General features: G+C 37.3%; 2 protein-coding genes across 5 annotated transcripts in view; one reads left to right on the top strand and one right to left on the bottom strand.

Moving 5' to 3' along the window:
* Positions 1 to 24714, bottom strand: part of UBAC2 (UBA domain containing 2) — a 140643-nt gene that overhangs the window by 57162 nt on the left and 58767 nt on the right. The window lies entirely within an intron of this gene.
* On the top strand, positions 8717 to 23620 carry LOC119842768 (G-protein coupled receptor 183-like). The gene is made up of 2 exons (XM_038371314.2): positions 8717 to 8957; positions 20270 to 23620. The coding sequence occupies exon 2, from the start codon at positions 20274 to 20276 to the stop codon at positions 21426 to 21428; it is 1155 nt and encodes a 384-aa protein (XP_038227242.1). The 5' UTR covers positions 8717 to 8957; positions 20270 to 20273; the 3' UTR covers positions 21429 to 23620.

Here is a 24714-nt window from a genome sequence, read left to right as displayed (position 1 = left end):
GTGAAGATTGATGCAAAGAATTCATGTAGCTTCTTTGCAATAGCCTCATCTTCCTTGAGTGCTCCTTTAGAAACTTAATTGTTCAGGGGTCCCACTGATTGTTTGGCAAGCTCCCTGTTTCTGATCTACTTAAAAAAAATTGCTGTTAGTTTTTGAGTCTTTTGCTCATTGCTCTTCAAATTCTTTTCTGGCTTGCCTAATTATATTTTACAGTTGACTTGCCAGAGTTAATGCTCTTTTCTATTTTTCTTAGTAGGATCTGACTTCCAATTTTTAAAGCATGCCTTTGTGCCTCTAACCACCTATTTTACTCTGTTAGGTATGGTGGCATTTTTTTGGTCTCCTATGTTTTTTTAATTTGGGGTACACATTTAATTTAAGCCACTAATATAGTGTTTTTAAAGTTTCCATGCAGCTTGCAGGCACTTCATTCTTGCGACTGTTCCTTTTAATTTCCATTTAACTAGCCTCATTCTCTGCAGTTCCCCTTTCTGAAATTAACTGCTGCTATGGTGGGCTTCTTTGGTATTTTCCCCCCAACAAGGATGTTAAATTTAATCATAATATGGTAACTATTACAAAGCAGTTCAGCTACATTCACCTCTTGGACAGATCCTGTGTTCTATTTAGGATTAAATAAAGAATTGCCTCTCCCCTTGTGGGTTCCAGGATTAATGGTGTCTAGAAACTTTATCTCTGCATCCTGTTTTGAGGGGACATGTACCCAGTCAATATGTGGATAGCTGAAATCCCTTTTATTTATTAATTATTATTATTATTATTATTGAGTTTTTTATTTTTAAAGCCTCTCTAATCTCCCTGAGCATTTTGCAGTCACCGTCACCATCCTGGTCAGGTGGTCGGTAGTATATCCTTACTGCTATATTCTTATTATGAGAGCATGGAATTACTATCCATAGAGATTCTATGGTACACATTGATTTATTTAAGATTTTTATTATATTTGACTCTGTTTTCTTTCACATATTATGCCATTCCCACACAAGCATAACTTACTTTCTCATTCCTATACATTTTGTACCCCACTGATTGTCATCATTACACCAAGCTTCTGTGATGCCTATTATATCAATATCCTCATTTAATACTAGTCTCTGAAATTCACCCATTTTAGTATTTAGACTTCTAGCATTTGTAAGCAAGCATTATAAAATGTGTCACTTTTTAATTGACTGCTTTCATGTGGTGTAATTGAATGGGAATCTTTTTCATTTGACTATTTTTCTTCAGTTCCTATATGTACTTTATCAACTTCTATCCTCTCTTCTTTACTAGGATATAGAAAATCCCCGTTAAGAGGTCCTCCCCTATAGGAGTGTCTGGCCAAACCCAGTGCTCCTCTGTACCTGTCAGCTTTTTAAAAAAAAACAAAAAACAAAAAAAACAAAAAACAACAAAACAAAACAAAAAAACAAAACACCACATACCTTTCAATTTGCCAACTTTTTCTTTAAATTTCACATCTTATTATCTAAGGAATCCATAATCACAACAAGGTAATGGAGTATACATGCATACATCCATCATATAATTGCATGCAAAAGTAGTATTATCAGAACAGTGATCATATATAACATCCAAATGTTCCCTGACCTGTGAAATTATAATTCCCTGTATTTTGAGCAAATAACTTCTCAGTTTGCCAAAACTGTAGTGTACTTTTCAGGTTTTATTCCTTCTGTACTAAATAATGACTCAAACCACACACACGCTTTACAATTAAGACTGCACTTAAGAAGGGAATTTACAGAAAGGAATTTCCCATGACCAATACTGCATTTTAACGCAGATAACAAAACATTACATGTTTCCTTAAATGTTAATATCCACTGCAAATTGCAACAAAGAAACAGAATGTCATCTCAAGATCAGGCCAGTGACACATCTAATCCAATATCCTGTGTCTGACCATGGCCAGATTCCAGATAACTGAGAGGATGATGCAAGAAACGTGAAAGCAGACAATCAATTATTGGTAACAGCAATCAATCAGTTAGCAAATAGTTTATACCCTGAAAGATTTGGGGTGATGCCCCTTAAAAATCATAATTAACTTAACTGCAGATGAGATGCTCTCCTTGTCCGTATGTCTCTTTATTTTTTTAATATTACTAAAATGTTGGTCTGAATATCTTGAGGCACTGAGTTCCACAGGCTAATTATCCATTGTGTAAAAATATTTCCTCATCAGTTTTAAACTTGCTTCTTTCCAATCTCATTTGCCATGCTCATGTTTTTATACTAGAGCTTCTGATTTACTTTCTTAACACCATCATTATGTTCTGTACTTTTATCATGCTCAGTTTTATTCATTTCTAACTCCACTCTGTAACACTAGTTTTATGTCAGATTAATTCCATTGAAATTCAGTGGAGTTACCTCAACCTAATCCAGTGCAACAGAGAGTAGAATCAACCCTCCCGCACTCGACTGTTCAATTCCTTTTAACAGACACAATAGCTAATATCAATCCATTAGAAGATCTACAGCAAACTCGGTTGGTTTTTTTAAAACTTTTGCCCCAACAGCAAAAGTAGTTTCACACAATACCATAACTGACTAGTCATTTTATCTCAATATTTCTTCACTCTAGCCGCAATTGGTGTTTAGCAAACAACTATTGCATTGTCTGTTTTTTCGCTTAAGTAATACATATTTACATTAAATAGAGAGGATGATCTTCACAGCAATGTGAGATTGAAAAGGCTTATTCACTCATCTAATTAACAACGATGGATTGGTTCCGACATTTTTGACTGCCTTGGCCAGTTCCATTTCAAATGTTCAAAACACAGTTGTTACAGAATTTCACTGGGAGACTACTCCCTATTGTTATAACTTCTGATATTTACTCAGAAACTTTATTTTATTTAGTTTCAATACATACCTCCTATTTATACCCATTTGGACTTTACATGGGTTCTGAATAATTTCAGTTTCTCATAGGAGCAAAATCCTGACATTGTGAACAGCTCAGTACAGATATAGACCAATACAGAAATAGTTTAAACTCACTCTGAATCAGGGGTATCAAACTCATTTTGTGCAAAGGGACATGTTCTGCACTTTTAATTATGTTATATGGCTGGGGCATACATTTAGGACTATACACTCCCATTGATCTACAACTGTTCTTCCAAAGATGTCAATGGGAGTTGAGCACATGAATCAAAGGTTGAATATGGTATTTATATCTGACTAAGGCCTAGATCCTGAAATTGGTAACACACAAGTAGATGCCTGTGTCCACTTCAATTCTTACAGGCACAACAATCTACCCACACCTTGTAAATTACAGGACTGAATCTAAAACTCTGAATTAATGTAATTGTTCAATAAGTCAATTATCCCAGTCAATATCACTCAGTGGGAAAACATGCTCTCCTTTAGGACCACTGCTGTTTTTGGCCTTTCCTTCTCCTCCTTCACCATCTTCATTTTCTTTCACTCCTCTCTGTCTTTGCGTCTCTTCTTTCTTCCCTCTACATTTCCTTTCCTGCAGTAATTCCTAAACCCCTCCCAAGAGGATTCACTCTCAGCCCTTTCCCCATTCTATCCACAAAATGATCAGCTACAAAATAATTTATGCTGACCTTTCAGGTGTAAACATTAGGATTTAGAGTCAATACCACAATCAGATAAATTGGGAGTTTAGGGGAAGGGTGGGAGAGTGGTTGTGACAATTTCTCAGAGCCAAAATTTCAGACTATCTACAAACTGAGTTTATATTCTATTCAGATTTGGAACATTACCTTTGCAGCCACGAGGGTTAGAAACTTACATTTTAAAAAAAGTGAAAGCTTAGAATATGAATATGAACAGAATAAACTTCGAACATGCCACACGGATAACATATCCAGCCCACAGACCTACAATGCTGTACATTTACATGGTCATTACAATGCTGTACATTTACACGGTCATCACTTAGACAAGTACATTCAATTTTGGTACCCTCATTGCAAAACAAACATAGCAAAGGTTTAGAGAAAAGCAATATGTTATACATGTTATGTTGTTTGTGTTATATATGTAAAAAATGGAAAGGAGGGTTTTCATAGCCTAAAAGTTTAAAGTGACTCTACCTATTTTGTATGGAACACAGGGAAACAAACTGAGGATATTCTGTAATGCAGAGGTGTATAAACTATGGGCTGATATAGAAAAGATCAGTCAGGCACTCCTACTTATCCTTTTCTTCAAGAGAAAAAGACAATACTCAAAATTTAAAAAAAAATTTAAAACAGTTGAAAATTACATACTTTTAAAATTAGCAAACGTCAGTGCAAAGTTTGGGAAAAGAGAGATCTTGTTTTACAACCAATAAAGTAAAGATTAGGGAGCTGATCCTGCAGAGGTAATCTGCAAAAATCTCTACTATAATTAACGGAAGTTTTGTGGGAGTAAAGTTTGCAGAAATAACCCTTAAGTGATTTCACTTGGAATAACCCATTATACTACTGCTATTACTAACTAATACATGTTTTTTTTAGTACATACCGTCTACAGAGTGCCATGCAGAAACATAAGGTAAAACAACATTCATGCCAATTAAATTTATTTGGGCTTGAGAGCAAGAGCCCTGACAAAACTGCATTTAATGCAAAATGCAACACTACGCCTCCAAAGTAACACAAGTTACCAAGAGCAAATCACCTCAATGCTCCACTGTCTGCTGGCTACCCACAGAGCACCAGGTTAAGCTTAAGGGGTCAGTCCTTACTCTGAAAATGCTAAATAGAATCCAGAAAACCTAAAGACTAGCTCACCCACTGGGATCCTCAGGCTAATGGAACTGTTCCTAGAAGAGTGAAGCTCACCTATACACAAGAGAGGAATCACTTGAGAGCTGGCCCCAGACTATATAACTTCCTCAAAGGAGAGGACCTGATCTTGGCAGGAAGGATTGCCTTAAAGTTATGGCCCTCGACTAGGACTCAGGAGACCTAGGTTCTATTCATGTCTCTGCCACAAACTCCCTTGGGCAAATCACTTCATAGCTCTGTGCCTCAGTTCTTTCTGCAAAAGGGTGATAATGATACTTGCCTACCTTGCAGAGGCACTGTGAGGATAAATACACTAATACCTGTGAGGTGCTCAAATATTAAAATGATGAGGCCTTTATAAGTCAGTAGATAGACAGAAGTAGCAAAACCGCTCAAAATACAAAGTATATTTCTTAGATCTTGCACTCCCTAAGAACACATAAGCACATTAGCTTACATGCAACCCTCCTACATACAAAACCCCCCCAAACAAACAAGTAACCTACAATGATGATTTGGGAATTCTGTCTGTACAGCTTATGAAATCCCTCTGAGCATTCTGTATGCGTCTTTATCAGACTGCAAACTGGGAGCTGGATGCCTTCACCATTGTCTCTATACCTCCATGTTGGACAGAAATGCCAAAGGGTAGTGGTACAGGGCTATCAATACAGAAGGTCATTAAATTGGGGCCATCTTCTGAATGCTCTAGAGTGGTGAGGAAGCTGAGACAGGGAACGTTGTAGGGTTTATTTTTGTATAGATCTGTGTTTTTCTCGTGCTATTAAAGAGCAATGGTGGTCTGTGTGCTATGTATTACAACCATCACCTGCCCCTTTCAAGACTTAACCTGTGGATTCAGAACATCCACATAGCTAGAGTTCTGGGAGAGGATGTCTGAGCTCAGGGAGAGCCTCATGGTCAGCACTAGCGACAGGAGCTAGGCAATTGGACTGCAAGGTTTCAGTTTTCAGGAGGATCTGCACCCTAAGAGTGTGCCTAGAGTCCCCAAGACAGGGGGAGTGACCAGACTTGGTTCAGACTCCAGAGGCTTAAAGCACACTGGATCCAGCGGTTGAATTCTCTCACAGCAGCTTAGTGAGTAGCCACAAAAGGGTGCTTGACCAGGTCTATGATACTTATACGTACAAATGAAGATGAAACCCTATTTGACAGAAATTCACTTTCTTAAAAAGAAAAGGAGTACTTGTGGCACCTTAGAATGTCCTAACTCTGGAACTGGCAGTGAGATACTGCAGTGACAGGAGTGGCATAATAACAGAAACCAAATAGTGAAGAACTTCAGCAGTGTCCCTCCACTCCAACAATTACCATACTGTCCCATCATGCTAGCTGGGGACCCTGGATAAGCTTTCTGTGCGACCCAAGAAAGTGCATTCTAGTAATCCAATTTATCAAAGATATGCATGACGGTATCAGATCAGGTGTGAGAAAGGGGAGGGGACATTTTGGTGACATTTTCAATGGCAAAAGCAACCTTGAAAAGGACGACAGTTAATATTCCAATTCTTTTGACATTATTATTTATCCTGCACTGGCACCCACTGTGCTAAGAAGCTGTACAAACACAGGACAAAAAGACAGTCAGCCCTTGCTCAAGTATCACACCCAGACTTCATATTTATACATTTCTGGTGGCATACTAAGTATTTTTACTGCTGGGCACAGATAGAGTGTCAGTACTGCTCTGTCTAGTCACATGTAATTTGTGTAATTTAAACATTAGTTTCTCTCTCAATTCCTCATAGAAATGAATTCTATTCTATGGTAAAGCATGTAAAGATGCAGCTTAACTCCTCCATCCCCGCCCTTCCCCCACCCCCATAAATTAAAAAAAAAGATGCATTACTCCAAAGCTCTTATGAATCTGGTGCTGGAACAGAAATACACCACAAGGGCCTTATCTGATGAGGTGCTGAAAGGCCAACCAACTACTCAGCTCCATGGATCTGAGGGTGCTCAGCATCACTGAGGAGGCATTCAGTATCTTAAAGGATCAGAGCTTTTAATCTACTTCCTAACTATGCCTACTCATTCAGATTTTGAAAACAGGTCACTAAACCAGACCACTAAACACAGCCCAGTTTTTGCAGAACTGATCAGTAGGAGTTTCTGGGGGAAATCCCAGGTAATTCTAGATCACAGTCGTAAAAGCAAGTGACAGGATTTTCCATCTGTCATTAATCTCAATAACCTTGTTAGCAAGTAGACGATTTAACTATTTGAAAAAAAAAATTGTTTACCCAGAAACAAAGATGACAATAGCTTATCTTAAAAGTCTGAAACACCTTTCCTTTCATGCCTCCTAATGCGTTCCAATAAAGCCAATTTTTTGGGATCAGTTTTAATTTTTTACAATTATTTAATTATTTGTGGCACTTTTGACATGTGTATCTTATACCTGTGTTATTTATTATTTGTATTACCGTAGTGATCAAAGTACAATAAGCGCTCTGCAAACTTAACGAGAAGGCACAGTCCCTAGGACGACTAGAATGTTTACTCTACTACAGTGGTTTTCAAACTGCAGGTCGTGACCCAGTACTGGGTCACAGAATGTAAGGCACTGGGTCGCGGCGGCTCTGGTCAGCACCGCCGACCGGGCCATCAAACGTCCCATCGACGGTGCTGCCCGGCTAAGGCAGGCTAGTCCCTACCTGTTCCGACGCCACGCTGCGCCCCGGAAGCGGCCAGCAGCAAGTCCAGCTCCTAGACAGGGGAGCCACAGGGCTCCACATGCTGCCCCTACCCAAAGCACTGGCTCCTGGTCAGTGAGAGCTGGGGCGGGAGGGGGGAGTTCCTGCAGGCGAGAGCCATATGGAGTCACTTGCATGCCTCCACCTAGGAGCCAGACCTGCTGCTGGCCGCTTCCGGGGTGCAGCACGGTCCACAATGCCAAGACAGGCAGGAAGCCTGCCTTAGCACCCCCACTGCACCACTGACTGGGAGCCATCCGAGATAAGCCCATGCCCCAAGCCTGTGCCCCAATCTTCTGCCCCAGCCCTGATCCCCCCAAAACCCAGAGCCCCTTCCTGCACCACAAACCCCTCATTCCCAGCCCCACCCCAGTGCCTGCACCCCCAGCCAGAGCGCTGACCCCCTTCTGCACCCCAACCCCCTGCCCCAGCCCAGAGCCCCCTCCCACATCCTGAACCCCTCATTCCCAGCCCCACCCCACAGCCCTCAACCCCACGCCCTAATGCTCTGCCCCAGTCCTGAGCTCCTCCCACACCCCAAACCCCTCATTCCCATCTCCTTTGGGTCGCGGGCATCAACAACTTTCTTCAACTGGGTCACCAGAAAAAAAGTTTGAAAACCACTGCTCTACTACATGCAGTGTTGTAGCCGTGTCGGTCCCAAGATATTAGAGAGACAAGGTGGGTGAGTAATATCTTTTACTGGACCAACTTCTGTTGATGAGAGAGACAAGTTTTCAAGATACATCTGAAGAAGAGCTCTGTGTAGCTCAAAAGCTTGTGTTTTTCACCAACAGAAGTTGGCCCAATAAAGGCTATTTCCTCACCCACCTTGTCTACTCTACTATAGACAGTTTCAAAGAATATCTTTCTAAAATCTGTTATGATATCGAAGCACTGATACTATGAACATGCACCACTGAGAGTACTATTTTTATATAGTACCTATCACCATGTCATTTAATTGAATAATCTGCAAAACATTTTTAAATAAGCACTGATTCTTAAGTACAGAACTCTTTGCCACACACAAATTTAAGATGCATTCATTCTTTTGAAAGTAACATGAAAAGTTTTTCTTTCTGGAATTTTTAGTTGGTTAAAGATTCAACTAAGCGAAAATCTTGGTAAAGTCCCTTCTATGGAAGTTAGTGATACATAACTTCTAGGGGCTTTTTGTTTCTAGTTACTCTTTTTTTAATAGATTAATTTAAAAAGAAGCAGAAAGACACCTCAAATAGACAGGTTTTTTCACTTCTCTTAAAAACTCAGGTAGCGAATCAACATCAGAGTACAGAAATACTTCAAGCACAAGGGGGAAAAAAATCACCACTCCATAAAAGGACAGTCTCACGTAATCACTCTTAAAAACAATAAGCAAAGAGGAAATGTTCATAGTTAAACTACACTGCCATATAATTGCTGTACAGAGGATCTAAAAAGCCACTGTTATGTAAGTATTGAAAAATTATTTGCTTTTTTAATTGAAAAACAACAAACAGTTCCAGGAAGTTAATGTATTCTTGTGTTGTACTGAATTTTTTCATGTGGCTGGATGGATATATTCTTTCTGTGTGGGAGAGAGAAATGTCAACAGGAGAAATTCTATGCCACTAAGACAGTGTTTTCAGGCAAGTTACAATAGAGAGTCTATCTGTTATTTTTTTAATCCACCTGCCAATTCATCTTTGGGTCCAATGATAAACAGGTTGAATTAAAATGTTTTATTTATAATATAGCCTTTTGAAAAACAAAATGCAAAAGTTGACTGCAGCATTAGGATTGACAGTTTTTGCGAAATAATGTAATTTAAATCATACCAGTGTAGAGACTAATGTGGAAGAAAATATTTTTCAGTAATTATTTCAATGTGTCAAACAAAGACTTCATATTTCTAAGTCAAACTCTCTCTCTCTCTCTCTCTCTCTCTGCATAAGTCATTCAATGAACCTGTAAGATACTTTAATAATTTGAGAGTTTCTGAAAGCACACTTGTACTGCGGCAGCAGATAGCATGGAAATATTTGTGATACTACAAGCTATGAAACAGTTTTTAGGCTATTCTCAGACCAACTGCTTCTCAATCACAACTCTACTCATACATAAAAACAATATAGTAATGATCATTTGCCAGGGTGCATGTAAGAATTTCTCCTTCATCTTTTGACATATATTGTCTTTCAAAGCTTTTTCTGTATAATTACTCCTTTTTCCAAAATGCAATTGCTTAAACTTTTTGCCCCAAAATATCTTCATATGCTGAAGTTAATGCAATGTTACGGGCTATTGCATTTTTTTAAAATATCCCCTACTTAAACAGACTGGTAACTTTTTATACTGCAGTGGAACATAAAAAAAGAAAGCTTTTCAAATTAAGCAACTCTTAATTCTCATTTAACTTTTCAAGCAAAATAAAGACAACCCACAAATCTTTGAGCAGAAGGAGAGCAAAAAGATTTAAAAAGGTGAGCTTTGGAAGCTATATGGATTATTAACCCAACAGTTCATATTGCTAGCACTTGAATCGGCTCCCTTTGAATAGAAAGACTGTAAGCTTCTCAATAATTGTTCTTTAACAGCCAGTCACTACAGTTATGTAGCTTTTAATAAATAAAACAGATTAAACAGAGACTGCACCAGGACAGGTTACACATCAATAATTTATTAATTATAAGGGAAGTTTCAGAGTAGCAGCCGTGTTAGTCTGTATTCGCAAAAAGAAAAGGAGTACTTGTGGCACCTTAGAGACTAACAAATTTATTTGAGCATAAGCTTTCATGAGCTACAGCTCACTTCATTGGATGCATTCAGTGGAAAATACAGTAGGGAGATTTATATACACAGAGAACATGAAACAATGGGTGTTACCATATACACTGTAAGGAGAGTGATCACTTAAGATGAGCTATTACCAGCAGGAGAGTGGGGGGGGAGGGAGGGGAGTAGAAAACCTTTTACAGTGTAAATCAAGGTGGGCCATTTCCAGCAGTTGTGCTTTCAGTGCTAAAGCACAAGTTGCCATTTGAAATGTTACTTGATTTTAGGAGTGTTATTTTAAATGGTTCAGAGTTTTTCCACTGCTACATTGTTTGGTTCTTTCCTTATTCAGTTTAAAAATTTTAAGCAAGTAAGTGAAAGGAGTTTAGTTATCTCAACATCAGCTTGGTCTATGCACTAAATCATCCTAACAACTATAGATGTTACACCAGAGGACTCTCACATTTTTCATAACTCACAAAGACCACATGCAGAGAGAGAAATTCATTAAGTGGACACCTCCTCTCCCATTCAGCCAGATCACACATACTATCCTTCCCTTATTCACAATCACAGAGCATCACTATGAAAACTACAGCATTTGTTTACATGCAAAAGTAATATTACAGAAGTATTTAATATATTTTTAAAGCTGTTTTAATCCATTATAATCACTGAAAACAAGGAGTGCCAGCACCATGTAACCAGCTAGCTCTTTGTGGATCCACCAGTTTGGGAACCTCTGTTACACTACGCAACAGATAAGTTCCTTTCCTATACCTTTAATGCTCACTGTCCCCACTACTACAGGCGTCTTTTCTGCAACAGCAAAAAGTAGGATGTGTGTATGAGAAACCACTTGGGCTTGTGCTCTCTCTCCCTTACGTACACGGCTCTCTTCCCTCTCCTGACAATGCAGGACGTTTCAGACTTATTTAAATCTTTTATGCACTAGTGGTTTAAAAGTTACCTTGGGAAACTGAAATTAAATTTGTTTCCTTTCCAGCGTGTTTTTTGTCCATCACTCATTTATCGCTCTAGAGTGGCAAATGAATGCTGGGCAGACAAATCTTACATATTTATTTCAGAGAACAAAAAAAATAAGCTAAGATTTGGATTTTATTTCTAAATATAAAAGTGGAATGGTACATGATCAATAACTAGGCAGTAGACATTAGACGTCCTACTGCACCTTCATTAGCTTGTTGAACAAGCAGTACTTCTGTTCTTCCCCTTTTGTTTACACAAATTTTATTGAAGTTTCTATTACTTTAGAATGCAAAAGACTACCATCATAAAACATTAACCAATGTACAGTTAAAATAATCTCCCCAGAAAATAAATATGATAAATTTCCTACAGAAACATGATCTCAGCCATTTTGCACATCCTGAGAGTACTATTAGGCATTTAACAATATAATAAATTAAAAATTTAAATATGGAAAAACAGTAATAGAAGATACTACAGTACATATTTCCAAGACAGTAGAGTTATCTTTATTCTGGTAACCCTAACTTTTGCATTTTCTTACTTTTTATTTTAATTGCACAACATTAGTGTTCTGTTAACATAGTGTTTTGCATTTATTTCCTAGATGCATTTTAAGAGAAACAACTCACAAATAATCTGCATGAATGTGCACTCCCTGGAAGCAAAACACATATCTTGTAACTAGCGTACTGGTGTTCCTTGTGTGTGTACTTTTTCAATGGCACTATTAATTAACACTTACTTCAAGGTGCATATAACTCAATCAATGCTCTGGTGTATTGCTTACAAGATCTGTGTTGGAGCCTCTGTTGAAAGGATGGGTACAAAGACCAAAACTCCCTCACAAAACGCAGAGTAGAAGGCCCAAAAGGTGGCTCTGGACCTGTTTACCGTGCCCAGGCAGCAATTTAGGCATCCACTCCTCAGTCACAGAGTTCAGATTTCACTGGATCTAGACATACACTGTATTCTGGGCACAGCTCAACAGCCCTGAGAAATTTGAAATCAATACGATATATTAAAAAACACTACATAAGAAGGCTGGGATGTTAGAAAGAGGCAGAATGATCTAGGGCAAGCCTTCCTGCAGCCCCTCAATCTGTTTTGAAACCTTGCACATTTTCCAAGCTGCTAATGCATACCAATCTCTTTCCTAAAACGTTCTCTTGCACTCATTTAGCATGCAATTTTCTAACATTGATAACTTTGTTAAAACTAATATTTTGATTAGCAAAAATGGCTGATCAAAAAAAGATGTCCGAAGCTAAAATGGGGTGTGAGTGAGAGTCCCTCAGCCTAGATCGGGGAAGGAAGGAAGAAAAGAAATCCATCATGTTGACAAAGGTTAAATAAATATATTCAAACCTTTCATATTATTTCTTCTCTGTCTTCAATATAGTGCTAAGACTGCCCCCAGATCCCAAAACTTTTCTCTCAGCTTTTCTTGAAACTTAAGTCACCCTTGCAAGAAGCAGGCAAATTAGGAAATTTCATAAGGATAAGAGCAATACATTAATTAAAACAAAAAACAAACAAAAATCCCACATCACTAGAGTGTCTAATTTTGCTCCATACTGAAAAAAGGTCTCCCGACAAATCTCAAACCAAATCATTGGAGTCAAGCCAGCAGAGAATTTGGTGGCTGGACTCTCTCATTTCCTCGCATCCTCCTTCTATTCTCTTTTCAACCAATTATAAAATAAATTATTATTATTCCTTGCCTTTTTGTTAAAGAAATATCACGTGAGCCATATTAGAATAAATAAATCAGTCTTATATAGAGAGTAAATAACTGTCTTTCCACTCTTATAATGTTTGTTTTCCTCCAAACAATAAAAATTATAAAGACAAAACAATGCATAGATCACTTCAATTTATGGCTAATGTTTTATATGTGGTTGTAGGCATTTATACATGCCATACCCTGGTGAGAAGATAGATAATAGATTATTTTCATTCATCCATATTATAGCAAAAGGAGAGAACAAAAAGAAAACATCACGAAAGCTTTTGCTCAAATAAATTTGTTAGTGCTACTACTCTAGAACAAAAAGAAAAATTCAGTCAGTTAGGCCAGTATGGGGGAGAAATAGTTGCATCTCTTGTACAGAGTACAAATGTATACAATCTAAGGCCCCAATCCTGCAAATACTTATGCATATATTTAATGTTATGCACATGAACAGTTCCACTGAATTTAATGGGATTACATGCATGTGTATAGTTAATCATTTGCATAAGTGCTTGCAGGATCAGGGATTTTGAATTAAAAACTTCTCAACGCAGAAGTCATGGCTTTTTTTTTTTTAATATAGAAATAGCACAATGGGGACCTTATCCTGACCAGGACCTCTGGGTGCTACAACAAATATAGAACAAAATATTATATTATCATTTAGTAACAACTCTCTAATTCAATGAAAGAGTGCTAATGTTGTCCTAATATTTGAAAAGGGCAAACAGGATGACCTGGGTCATAGGCTGGTGAGTTTGACATCAATCCTGGGCAAAATAATGGAAAAGCTGATATGAGATTCAATTAATAATGAATTGAAGGATATTAATATAATTAATGCCAGTCAACATGGTTTTATGGAAAACAGTGCTTGTCAAATAAACTGGATTTCAATCTGGGATGAATGAAGGTAACTGCACAGATATCATTTACTTAAGCCATGTCTACATTACAGGTGCTACAGCAGCATAGCTATGGCGCTGTAGTGTAGATGCTTCCTACAGTGAAAGGAGGGATTTTTCCGTCGCTGTACGTAATTCTTGCACTCTACCACTGACCTGACCCTGGTTATGCTGAGGGTTAGATCTGCTCACACCCCAGAGTGATATAGCTTTGTCAATCTAAATTTTAAGTGCAGACCAGGCCGTATACTTTTGGAAGGCATCTTAGTACAGCATGACATTCTAATTAAAACATTCACACTGTACAACATCAATAAAGTGCTAGTTAAATAGATTAAAAACTGGCTAACTGACATCTCAAAACGCAGCTTTTTCATATAATCAAATGGCGGATTTTCTAATGAATTTCTACAGGGATCAGTTCTAGGTCTGATGCTAGTGAACATTTTTACCAATGATCTGGAAATAAATGCAAAATCACTGCTGATGAAATTTACAGATGACACTCATACAGAGAGATGTGGATAATTTGGTAAACTGGACCCAATCAAACAAAATGCATTTTAATACAGACAAACGTAAGGTCATACATCTAGGAACAAGGAATGCAGGCCACGCCTACAGAATGGGGGGCTGTATCCTGGAAAGCAGTGATTCTGAAAAGGATTTAGGGCTAATAGTGGACAAGCAACTCAACATGATCTCCCAGTGTGATGTTGTGGCAAAAAGGGTTAATGCAATCCTTGGATGGATAAACAAGGGAATAAGTAGGGAGGTGATTTTTACCTTTCTATACAGCAATCGTGAGACCAGCATCGGTATACTGTGTCCAAGTCTGATGTCCATATTTTAAAAACGATATTGAAAAATTGGAGGTGGTGCAGAAAAGAGCCAAAAACGATTTGAGGGCTGCCTTACAGTCACAGACTTAAAAAGCTCAATCTGTTTAGTTTATCAAAGAGAAGATTGAAAGTGACTTGATTATGGTGCATAAATATTTTCATGGGGAGAAAATAAGGTACTAAAGGGCTCTTTAATCTAGGGGAGACCAATGGCTGGAAGTTAAATCCAGACAAATTTAAATTAGAAATAAGGCACATATTTTTAAAGAGCAAGGGAGATTAATCACTGGAACAAAATGCTAAACAAAGTTGTGGATTCTCCATCTCCTGAAATCTTCAAACCAAGAGTGGATGCTTTTTGGAAGATATGATTTAGTCAAACACAAGTTATTGTGATCAATACAGAGGTAACTGGTGTAATTCTATGGCCTGTGTTATACATTATTAAATGTTCCTTTCTGGCCTTAAAAAATCTATTAATCTATAACCCAATACAATCAAATTATTTGCAGCCCACAATGCACCCGCGTATACCCATTCTCATGCATTGTCTCATTCAGACAAAACTAAAAATCAAAACAACCATATCACTATAACTTTCTTCACTACACTAGAAAAAGAATACGACTTCTAGTAGCATGAAATATCCATTTTGTATTCTAGGAATTGTGACAGTGTGTTCTAAAGTGCTAACTTAATAGTTATGTTTTTCAAACCTCTACATTAAATTAACTTGACGAGAAAAGCATGATAAAAATTGAGAATTGACAATTCATGCAGGTGTAACACTAACAAACAATTAAAGTTCTATTCACATTTGTCAGCCTAATACGAAGAGGAAGGAAGCAAACCATTGATATGCCAAGGGCATCAAAGCATTTGCTGAAATTCTATGATACAGTTTTCTTGATACATCTTTCTAATAAAGTACAACGCAGTTTGTAAAACCACAGTTCATCTCTATTATTTGCTTAAAAAATTAACCAGACTGAAGGACTATTTCAACATAGGTGACATGAGGGGGTCATTTGATTTAACAATATAATTAAGTAAAATCATTCCAGTAGCAGTTCTTGGAGGTTGCTTAAAGACATATCTTGATTCATGACTGACAAAGTCACTGGGGTAAATCACCAATTCAGTGCACAATGCTGAATTGAACCAATGGCTCAGTGGGAGCACAATGCAATCATACCAAGGTGTGGGAGTAGGGTGACCAGATGTCCCAATTTTATAGGGACAGTCCCGATATTTGGGACTGATATATATTTCTTATATAGGCACCATACTCTGTCCCAATTTTTCATACTTGCTATCTGGGCAGCCTATGTGGGAGTCAAGTCACTGCTTAATTAGGCTGAGGCTTGAATACTGAAGAAGTGATCTTCTCCACTTTTGGTCAGGCAAGAACACGTAGAACACTACTGCCCTTTTCTACCACCTAGTGGATTGTGATAGAGGTTTGGGAGAAGGAGTCATGTACTCTAGACACATAATGAGCTATGCAATAATGATTACTGCCAAGAAACAAACAGAGGGCAGCCTGGATATCAAGGAACAGGGAAAGACCACTCTTGGACTAATTAATAATACTCTAGACACCTTCCTTTAGCAAGTAAGTTTCCCCTTAATGGTTGCCAGTCCAGTGTTAGCAAGAAAAGGCAAGACCAATCCCGCCAAGATTCTCTCTCTGTACATCTATGTTTTTATACCACCTACATCAGCCTGATATCTGAGCAATAACAGACTACTAACAGCTTCAGTTCAGCATAAGAATGCAAGTAATATTACACTGTAACATAGCAGCAGAAGTCACATATTTATATTTCAATTTTTATTTTAATAAAGGCTACAGATACAATTTATGAAAGTCTACTCTTGCTTAGAAAAAACAGTATTTTTCACTAGGAAAAAACTACTATGTTTTTTCTATATTGCAGTTATATAGCATAGTATGTACTCTGTATATTAGAAATATTTATAGATTTATTCTAGGCCAGACTGTTCATTTTTTATTATTACATCAAGAGTACAAATCCCACAATTCCTCAAGAATAAAAAGTAGGACACAATTATTCCCTGAATATGTTTTAGTTTGTTGCCATACTGCAATGAGCTTGATTATCATAAGTTAAGGATTTTATATATTCTTTTGCAGTGGGTAACATCTAGTCACTTGAGGGAGAGCTGGGTGGAAGAGTGGTACCACAGTGGGATGATGAAGGTGTCACCAGAAAAGATCAAATACAAGAGATGGAAATAAAAAACATCAGTTTCCTGTATTTAAATGCTTTTAGAAGCACCCAGGAGATTAGATAGATAGATTTCATCAAGAGAGGAGAGAAGAAGTAGGAAAGGAAATCAGAGCAATCCTCACGAAGATAAATGCATTATTAAATGACCACTCACACCATGCCAAAATGCTCTGAATGATCCATAACCAATTCAAATAAAATTAAAGTCAGAAATATACTTATACAGCAATTCTTAGCAAGTGTTTTTTCATAACCATACAACTAATGTCTGTAAGTTTGCTTTCATGAACACTAAATAATGGACATTACTTTACACCAGGTTTTCCTATTCAAAGTACTGAAGCTTACTTACACAAATTCAAATTAGGCTCTCCACTGAAAGCATGAAGAAGCTGTTACTTCAAGTTTAATCACCTGAAAAAACTCAGCAATCCCCAGGCTCAAACAGGGCAAACTAAACCACAGAAAAGTTGTAGCCAAGTGTCTTAACCAAGATATAAAAATCCATTTCAGATTTTAATTCCAATTTAGAATTAAGTATTCTGATCTCTGATATCCGGCACATATTTTATGATGAATCTTCAAGAAAAAGCTGCCGCTGCTTACCAGTAATATTTATCAGTACCAGCTGTCTGACCATTCTTTCTCTCTCAGTCTTCTGTAATAGTACAACTACAGAGATGATATATTACCTGGAAGAGTCTCTCTCAAAGATGATCTAGCTTAATATAACTACCCTGACATTAGGCACTATATGTAGATGTTTATAGCTTAATTTAAGACCTGAAATATGTGATCCACACATCTACAGATTTATTGTTTATGGAGAACTGTATAAACTGCTGATAATCAAGCCAGGACTCGGTGATCAGACTAATACTGTGATCCAGTATGTACTATAAGTAAACTGAATTCTGACCAACTTGAAATAAATAGGACATTCTGATCAAAGAGTCAGAGTGAAGAATATCCATCTTTTAATTCTTCTGCATCTTAATGGAAGGAAACTGTACATTGTAAAACTAATAATCTGGAACATTTTAGAAATGTGTTCTGATATTTTCTATATAATGTATTTATTCAGGCACAGAAGTTTAAAATTGTTTTTAAATGTTGTCTACTGAATAATACCTCAAAGGGGACACACAATACCTCCAAAGCACTTGCAACCCCTCCCAGCTTGGTATCGTCCACAAACTTTGTAAGTGTACTCTTTTGCCATTATCTACATCACTAATGAAAATATTGAACAGTACTGGACCCAGGACCAATCCCTGTGGGACCCCACTCGATATGCCCTTCCAGCTTGATGGTGAATCACTGATAACTACTCTCTGGGAACGGTTTCTCAGTTTTGAACATTCAGCCCCACGAGGTCACACTGGCTTCTCAACAAAAGAGCTGTCTCAGCTATTGGAAATCAGCCAGGATAGAGCTTGTGAAAGTTCTAACACCGCCAGCAACACTACCCCACATAAATCAATTATATCCTGTCGCCAAGGCATTCGTAGGCCCCAACAGCCAGCCTTGAGTGGCTACAAAGAAAGTTTTCAGAGTAGCAGCCGTGTTAGTCTGTATTCGCAAAAAGAAAGGCAGTACTTGTGGCACCTTAGAGACTAACAAATTTATTAGAGCATAAGCTTTCGTGAGCTACAGCTCACTTCATCGGATGCATCCGATGAAGTGAGCTGTAGCTCACGAAAGCTTATGCTCTAATAAATTTGTTAGTCTCTAAGGTGCCACAAGTACTGCTTTTCTTTTTACAAAGAAAGTGCGAAGGAGACTATGTAGTCTTAAAGACTAACTTTCAAACCCTTCTAATATTATTATTAATTACACTGAGCACTGAAAAAAGTGTGCTATGCACTTCATGGAAATGGAGACAGGCACCATTCTTGAAGCACTTTTAAACTAAATTCAAGCATGACACATGGGGGTTACAGACTGACAAAAAGGGGGAAAGGAGAGGAAAGAAATGAGTTATAATAATCAGATCACCCATGAGTAATGAGTAAGGCATGTTCACATAAAGGTGGCTTCATTAAATTAAAGTTGTTTTGTTTTTTAAATCTCACTAGCAGCCTCAAAAATGTAAACCAATCTTCTAGGGTTTACACAATGAAATCTGCTTTAAAAAAAACTGAGCTAAAATGTTATGCATAATTTCACTAAGCAACAAATAAAGAGAAACATAGCAAAAGAACACACATATTTTAAGGGTAGTGGTACCAAGGAGGGAGAGGAATTATTTTGTGTGGTTCACTTAGGTGTAGTTCGGTGGAACAAGAAAACCTTAAGAAAATTTAGTCAGTATGGCAAGAGAAAATTCTTGTGGAACAGTCTCTCAGAGAGAAATGGTGGAAGCCCCATCACTTAGGGCATTTACAATTAGACTAAACAAAGCACTAGAAAAACATCATAGTGCACATTCTGCAATCACAAGGAGATGAACTGAATGATGTTATAGGTCTTTTCCATCTCTAATTTCTATGATTCTATTACATTAGCTTTTATATTTATAGGCCCCGAAAACCAAGAGTTGCAGACTTGGAGTCCCAAAGGCCTGCTAGATCAATCATCTCCTCTCATATTTTTAATAATATATTTAAAGCTATTCTGAATTTGCTGTATTGGCATTTAGTCAACAAGTATGATATATTATACCGAGATTACATGTCTGTTCCAAGAACCACTGAAGAAGGTTTGGAAGGTTTCAGTTCAATTCTTATAGGCAATACTAATGTTGTAAAAGCCTGGTCTCTATAAATTAAGTTCTCATTGCATGTTAATATAAGTCACAAATTTCATATCACTGCCAGAACTCTTAGCAAATTAAAAAAACAAAGAACAAATAAAAACTCCCCAGAATTCACAGAAACAACTTTTTAAAGGTTTCTGTAGTTATCTGACCTTTGGTAACTTCACATGGTTATGTGTCATTTTACTTTTAAACAAAACAGAGGGCTTTTTTTCCCCCCAGGCTTCTTTAAAAGTTCTCTCTCTAACCTCAAACATTTATTTTCTAGAAAATGATATTCTTCTAACCCAGGAATTCCCCAATTCACCCAAGTTTTGCTTTCTGCATGGTTTTGTTTTCTTTTATCAAAGCAAGAGAGCTGAACTTTTTTTAAACCACCTTAAAAAAAATGATTTCATCATAAGCAAGTTTCATTTCAGGTTTTACAATGTTGGCCTGCTGCAAGATCAGTTGGCTGCTGCTAGGGGGAAGAAGTTGGTTTATATTTATTACAAAATGTTCCCTTTTGTTTTGTTTTTTGTAGAGCTATGGCATTTCCTACGGAAACACCAGCTGTGAAAACGGTCACTGTCACGACAGCTTTTACAACTCCTCAGACAAACAACTCTACCTGCGACCTGTATGAACATCAAAATACAGCAAGGATCTTACTGCCTGTGTTTTACAGCTTTATTTTAATTCTTGGTGTGCTTGGAAATGGACTTGCCCTCGTTGTCATTTTTAAAAACAGAAAAAAAATCAACTCTACTACCCTCTATTCCATAAATCTTGTCCTCTCAGACATTCTTTTTACTACTGCCTTGCCTACACGAATAGCATACTATGCACTAGGATTTCATTGGCCATTTGGAGAAACACTTTGCAGACTAACTGCTCTCATATTTTATATCAACACATATGCAGGTGTAAACTTTATGACTTGCTTGAGTATTGACAGGTTTTTTGCCGTAGTCCACCCTTTTCGATACAACAAAATCAGAAGAATTAAACATGCCAAGTATATTTGTATATTTGTCTGGTTTCTTGTATTTAGCCAAACACTTCCATTGCTCATACAGTCTATGTCAAATGAGGAGAGAGGAAGGACTACATGTATGGAATATCCAAACTTTGAAAAAATTCAACATCTACCATGGATACTTCTTGCTGCCTGTTTAATAGGGTACATTATTCCTCTTGAAATTATACTATTTTGTTATTCTCAAATTAGTTGCAAACTTTTTCAAACTGCTAAGGAAAACCCATTAACTGAAAAATCAGGGATAAACAAAAAGGCCATCAATACAATCATTTTTGTAATTGTTGTGTTTGTCATCTGTTTTACTCCTTATCACATTGCAATTATCCAACACATGATCAAGAAGCTTCAATATAATCCTTTGTGCAGTGAACAGCAAACCTTCCAGAAGTCCCTCCATTACACTGTGTTTCTGATGAATTTTAACTGCTGCATGGATCCTTTCATCTATTTCTTTGCATGTAAAGGATACAAGAGGAGGATAATGAAAATACTGAAACGTCAAGTTAGTGTATCAATTTCAAGTGCCGTCAGGTCAGCTCATGAAGAAAGCTCACGTGAGATGAGAGAAACACACATGACTATACTTTCAAAACCTTCAAATGGAAAGTTACAAACTGGAAATAAACATTCCAATAATGCAAGTTTATTGGGCTTACAGTAAATACTGTTTATGCTTTCTGCGCAGCAAATTAAATAAAATTGTTTCACAGTATTTTGGAAATCAAAGGTGATGTTGGGCTAAAAAATAAATGGTCATGTGAAAGCAAGAAAACTCAAAATTAGCATTTTCCAAGCTGAATCACTTTGACCTGGCTTCATGAGTTTTCCACCATTGAGTATGTCCTGCAACTTTCCATTCCTGGATTTTAGGAAAGTTTGATTCACACTATATACTAGTACTCTGAGAAAGGAATAAATTAAAAAAAGCTAATAGCTCAGAGTGACTAAAATCCAACACATCTGAAAAGGGATAAACATCTGACTGATTTCCAATTTAAGCACTCATGACTAATATGGTATTTTATGTGCACTGGACTGACAGGGCAAGGGTAAAGACATGAAACAAAGGAAATAACTTTTGAAGGAAAATAAAACTTATATTTTTCATGGATAATTATAAATGTGTAATTTAGAACCTTTTGGAGGCAGGGTTGGATTACAGTATTCAGAACATGAACATCTTATCTAAATTTATCATGGATAACTTTGTGAGAATACAAGTGAAAAAGAGTTAAGACACTGTTAGTTTGTAAAATTTTGCATGTGTAAGTAAATCTAAAGAATAAAGAGAGTATTGTTTCCCACAACTATCCAAGGGTCTTCAAGGTTCCTGCTAAAGTCACAGGTTGCAATAACAATAAGATAAAAGATTCTAGAAATGGGAAGAAAGTTTATAGTTGAAATGTGTTAAATTTGTTCATTTTAATGGGAGGAGTGACCACCTCTTCTTGGACACTGTTTATGTGGAGGGTTACTATATGAGAACAGCAGAAGATGGAGCTAGCTTCACCATCATGGTTGCTGCTGCCCACACAATCTTCTGGGATGCACCACAACACCATGTGGCCTTCATCATTCTGAACCTGAAACATGCCTTGACAAAACCAAGCCATAGTGGGAACAGATGACATCACTATCAGAGGTGCTAGAACAATTTTTCTAGTGGGGGTGCTGAAAGCCATTGAACCAAACTGTAAACCCTGTATATAATGGAAACCACTTCAAGCCTGGGGGTGCTGCAGCACCCCCAGCACCCCTAGTTCCAGCACCTATAACCACTATCCTATACGCTAATCTCTGCCCTCACCTTCCCCACCCCAGAATTAGCTGACTCCTGAACAACACCTAGGATGCCAGTCTTTGGTTCCTGCCATCATACCCTTCCTCATGTGTCATGTTCTTTCCCACCTTATTTCTACTTTTTTTCTATTTCTTGTCTTCAGTCTAACAAGACTCTGCCTTAGCTGGGCAACACAACTTTGCAACATTGTTGTGAGCCTGTGAACAAGAAAGGCAAGCTAAAAACAATGCCTTGAACAGCCCAACGCTGGTAAAAGATTGCCAGATCTCAGAGTGGCAATAAGACCATGTGCTGTGTCTATGTTTCCCCAGCAGTGAGGTTGCAATTGAAAGTCATCACCAGATAAAGAAGCTACATTTTCTATTTTTGCTATTCTTTATCTCCCCCTACATCAGAGTTCACCATGTTTTCCCTTAAAGGAACCATACTTGAACAGCACAGCAGCAGCAGCAGCAGCAGCTCAGGATCAACTAAAGTAACTTTTTTCTCATTTCCCCACAAAAAAGTGCAGTTAATACCATCTTTAATGCTATCTAAAGACTATCAACCGGAGATTTCCAACCATAAAAGACACTATACAGCTGAAGGGAATTGGAACAAGGAAAACTGTTACAATGAAAGACTTACTTCATTGTTTAAGTTGTAAATGCTTCCACTGTTTTTTCTTCTTTTCCTGTCTTTTTATTAAAAAGTTAAAAAGATGTTTAATGGTAGCTGTTAAAATGGCAGTAAGTCAGCAATAACTTATCACAAAATCACACTTAACTGCTTAATGTTGTAACAGAAAACATGGGTTTTATTAACATCTTATTCCTGTTGGGCATGTGACACCCCCTTACCACTACAGATTCCGTACTATTAATGTCTATCTTTCTACTTATGGCATGCATTTGGTCTAGTTTTAGATTGGAAGACCCTCAGAGCAAGACACTTCTGTGTATTTGCCTGTGAAATGTAATGAACACAAACAGTACGTCACCATATAAGCAATCACTTATGTATCTCTCTATTTTTTTTAACAAATAAAATCAAATCACAAATTAGTATTAAAATATTAACTCCCTCTTTTCTCTATGTTCGCACATCTATCATTCTGTTATTTTTAAATCTAAATATATATATTAAAACTAAACAACTAACTTCATGTCAAAATGCTAGTTTTCCTTGAGTAAGTAAGGACTGCAGCACTGGTCCAATTACATAATAGGTTATTTAAGAAAAGTCTTACATAATGTGCCCCTTAACTCTTTTTTCCTTATTTTAATACATTTTCTCAAATATTTAATAAGACACCATCTTTCCATAAAATAAAGATCTAAAGCTGAATTACATGGTCTATTAAAATACCTACTTTAAACTTAATTTCCTAGTGGCATTTTACCATGAGTAACAACTGTTTGTTTTAATGATTTCTCTCATAGTAATTTAATGCATTATGTAAAGAAGGTTATAATTAGTTCCAATTTAGACTAGATTCAGATGAGAAACAATACCCAATTTGTAGACCCTAAAGTCAAATTGAAATATAATGTATTTGGAGAAAAATTTTTCAGTGTTCTCTGTCTATTTAGGTTTTTCTCTAGCACCCACCCTCACATTTGAACATGCCCCCAAACAAACTAGAAATAAGGAAGAGTTCAAGAGGTGGATGAGAATTCTTCCTCCTCCCCCCAAAGAGGTTACAAGAATATTTTTTAGTGTGTGTATGCAAGAGCTTCTCCTCTTCCTCTTTTCATACGTGCTGCTGATGTTGTGGAAAGACAAAGCTAAAGGAGTGAATTTCATAATCATTTTAAAGGCAGTAAGGTCTGTGATCATCCTTACCTCCTCAGGTCTTAGTCTTGGGCGAGATGCCAAGAAAGCTCTGTTTTCCCACTCTCACAAGAACAATTGTTGGTAGTTTCTTCTTTTCTGTAGGGCATAACTCTGGAAGGAAGTTGTGTCTCCTTAGCAAGAGGAATCACTCTTTTAAGTGGTTTAGTTAAACGCCTGGAGGGCCTTAAAATCACATTTGTCATCTTTAAACGTACCTAATGTCCTATGGGAAGTCAATGGTGATGTGTTCTTAGCAGCTATTGCTGCTGAGGTGGGCTGTGCTGTGTTTTGGATCAGGTAGAGCTTTAACTATAGTGTACTAATTCCTAAA

The sequence above is a fragment of the Dermochelys coriacea genome, chromosome 1, assembly GCF_009764565.3.
Source record: "Dermochelys coriacea isolate rDerCor1 chromosome 1, rDerCor1.pri.v4, whole genome shotgun sequence".
In the NCBI taxonomy this organism is placed as follows: domain Eukaryota; kingdom Metazoa; phylum Chordata; order Testudines; family Dermochelyidae; genus Dermochelys; species Dermochelys coriacea.
The sequence above is the reverse complement of the archived record's forward strand: the minus strand, read 5'-3'. Positions and strand labels throughout refer to the sequence as shown.

Coding starts and splice junctions, on each gene's coding strand:
- LOC119842768 (XM_038371314.2), top strand. CDS start 20,274: ATGGCATTTCCTACGGAAACACCAGCTGTGAAAACGGTCACTGTCACG.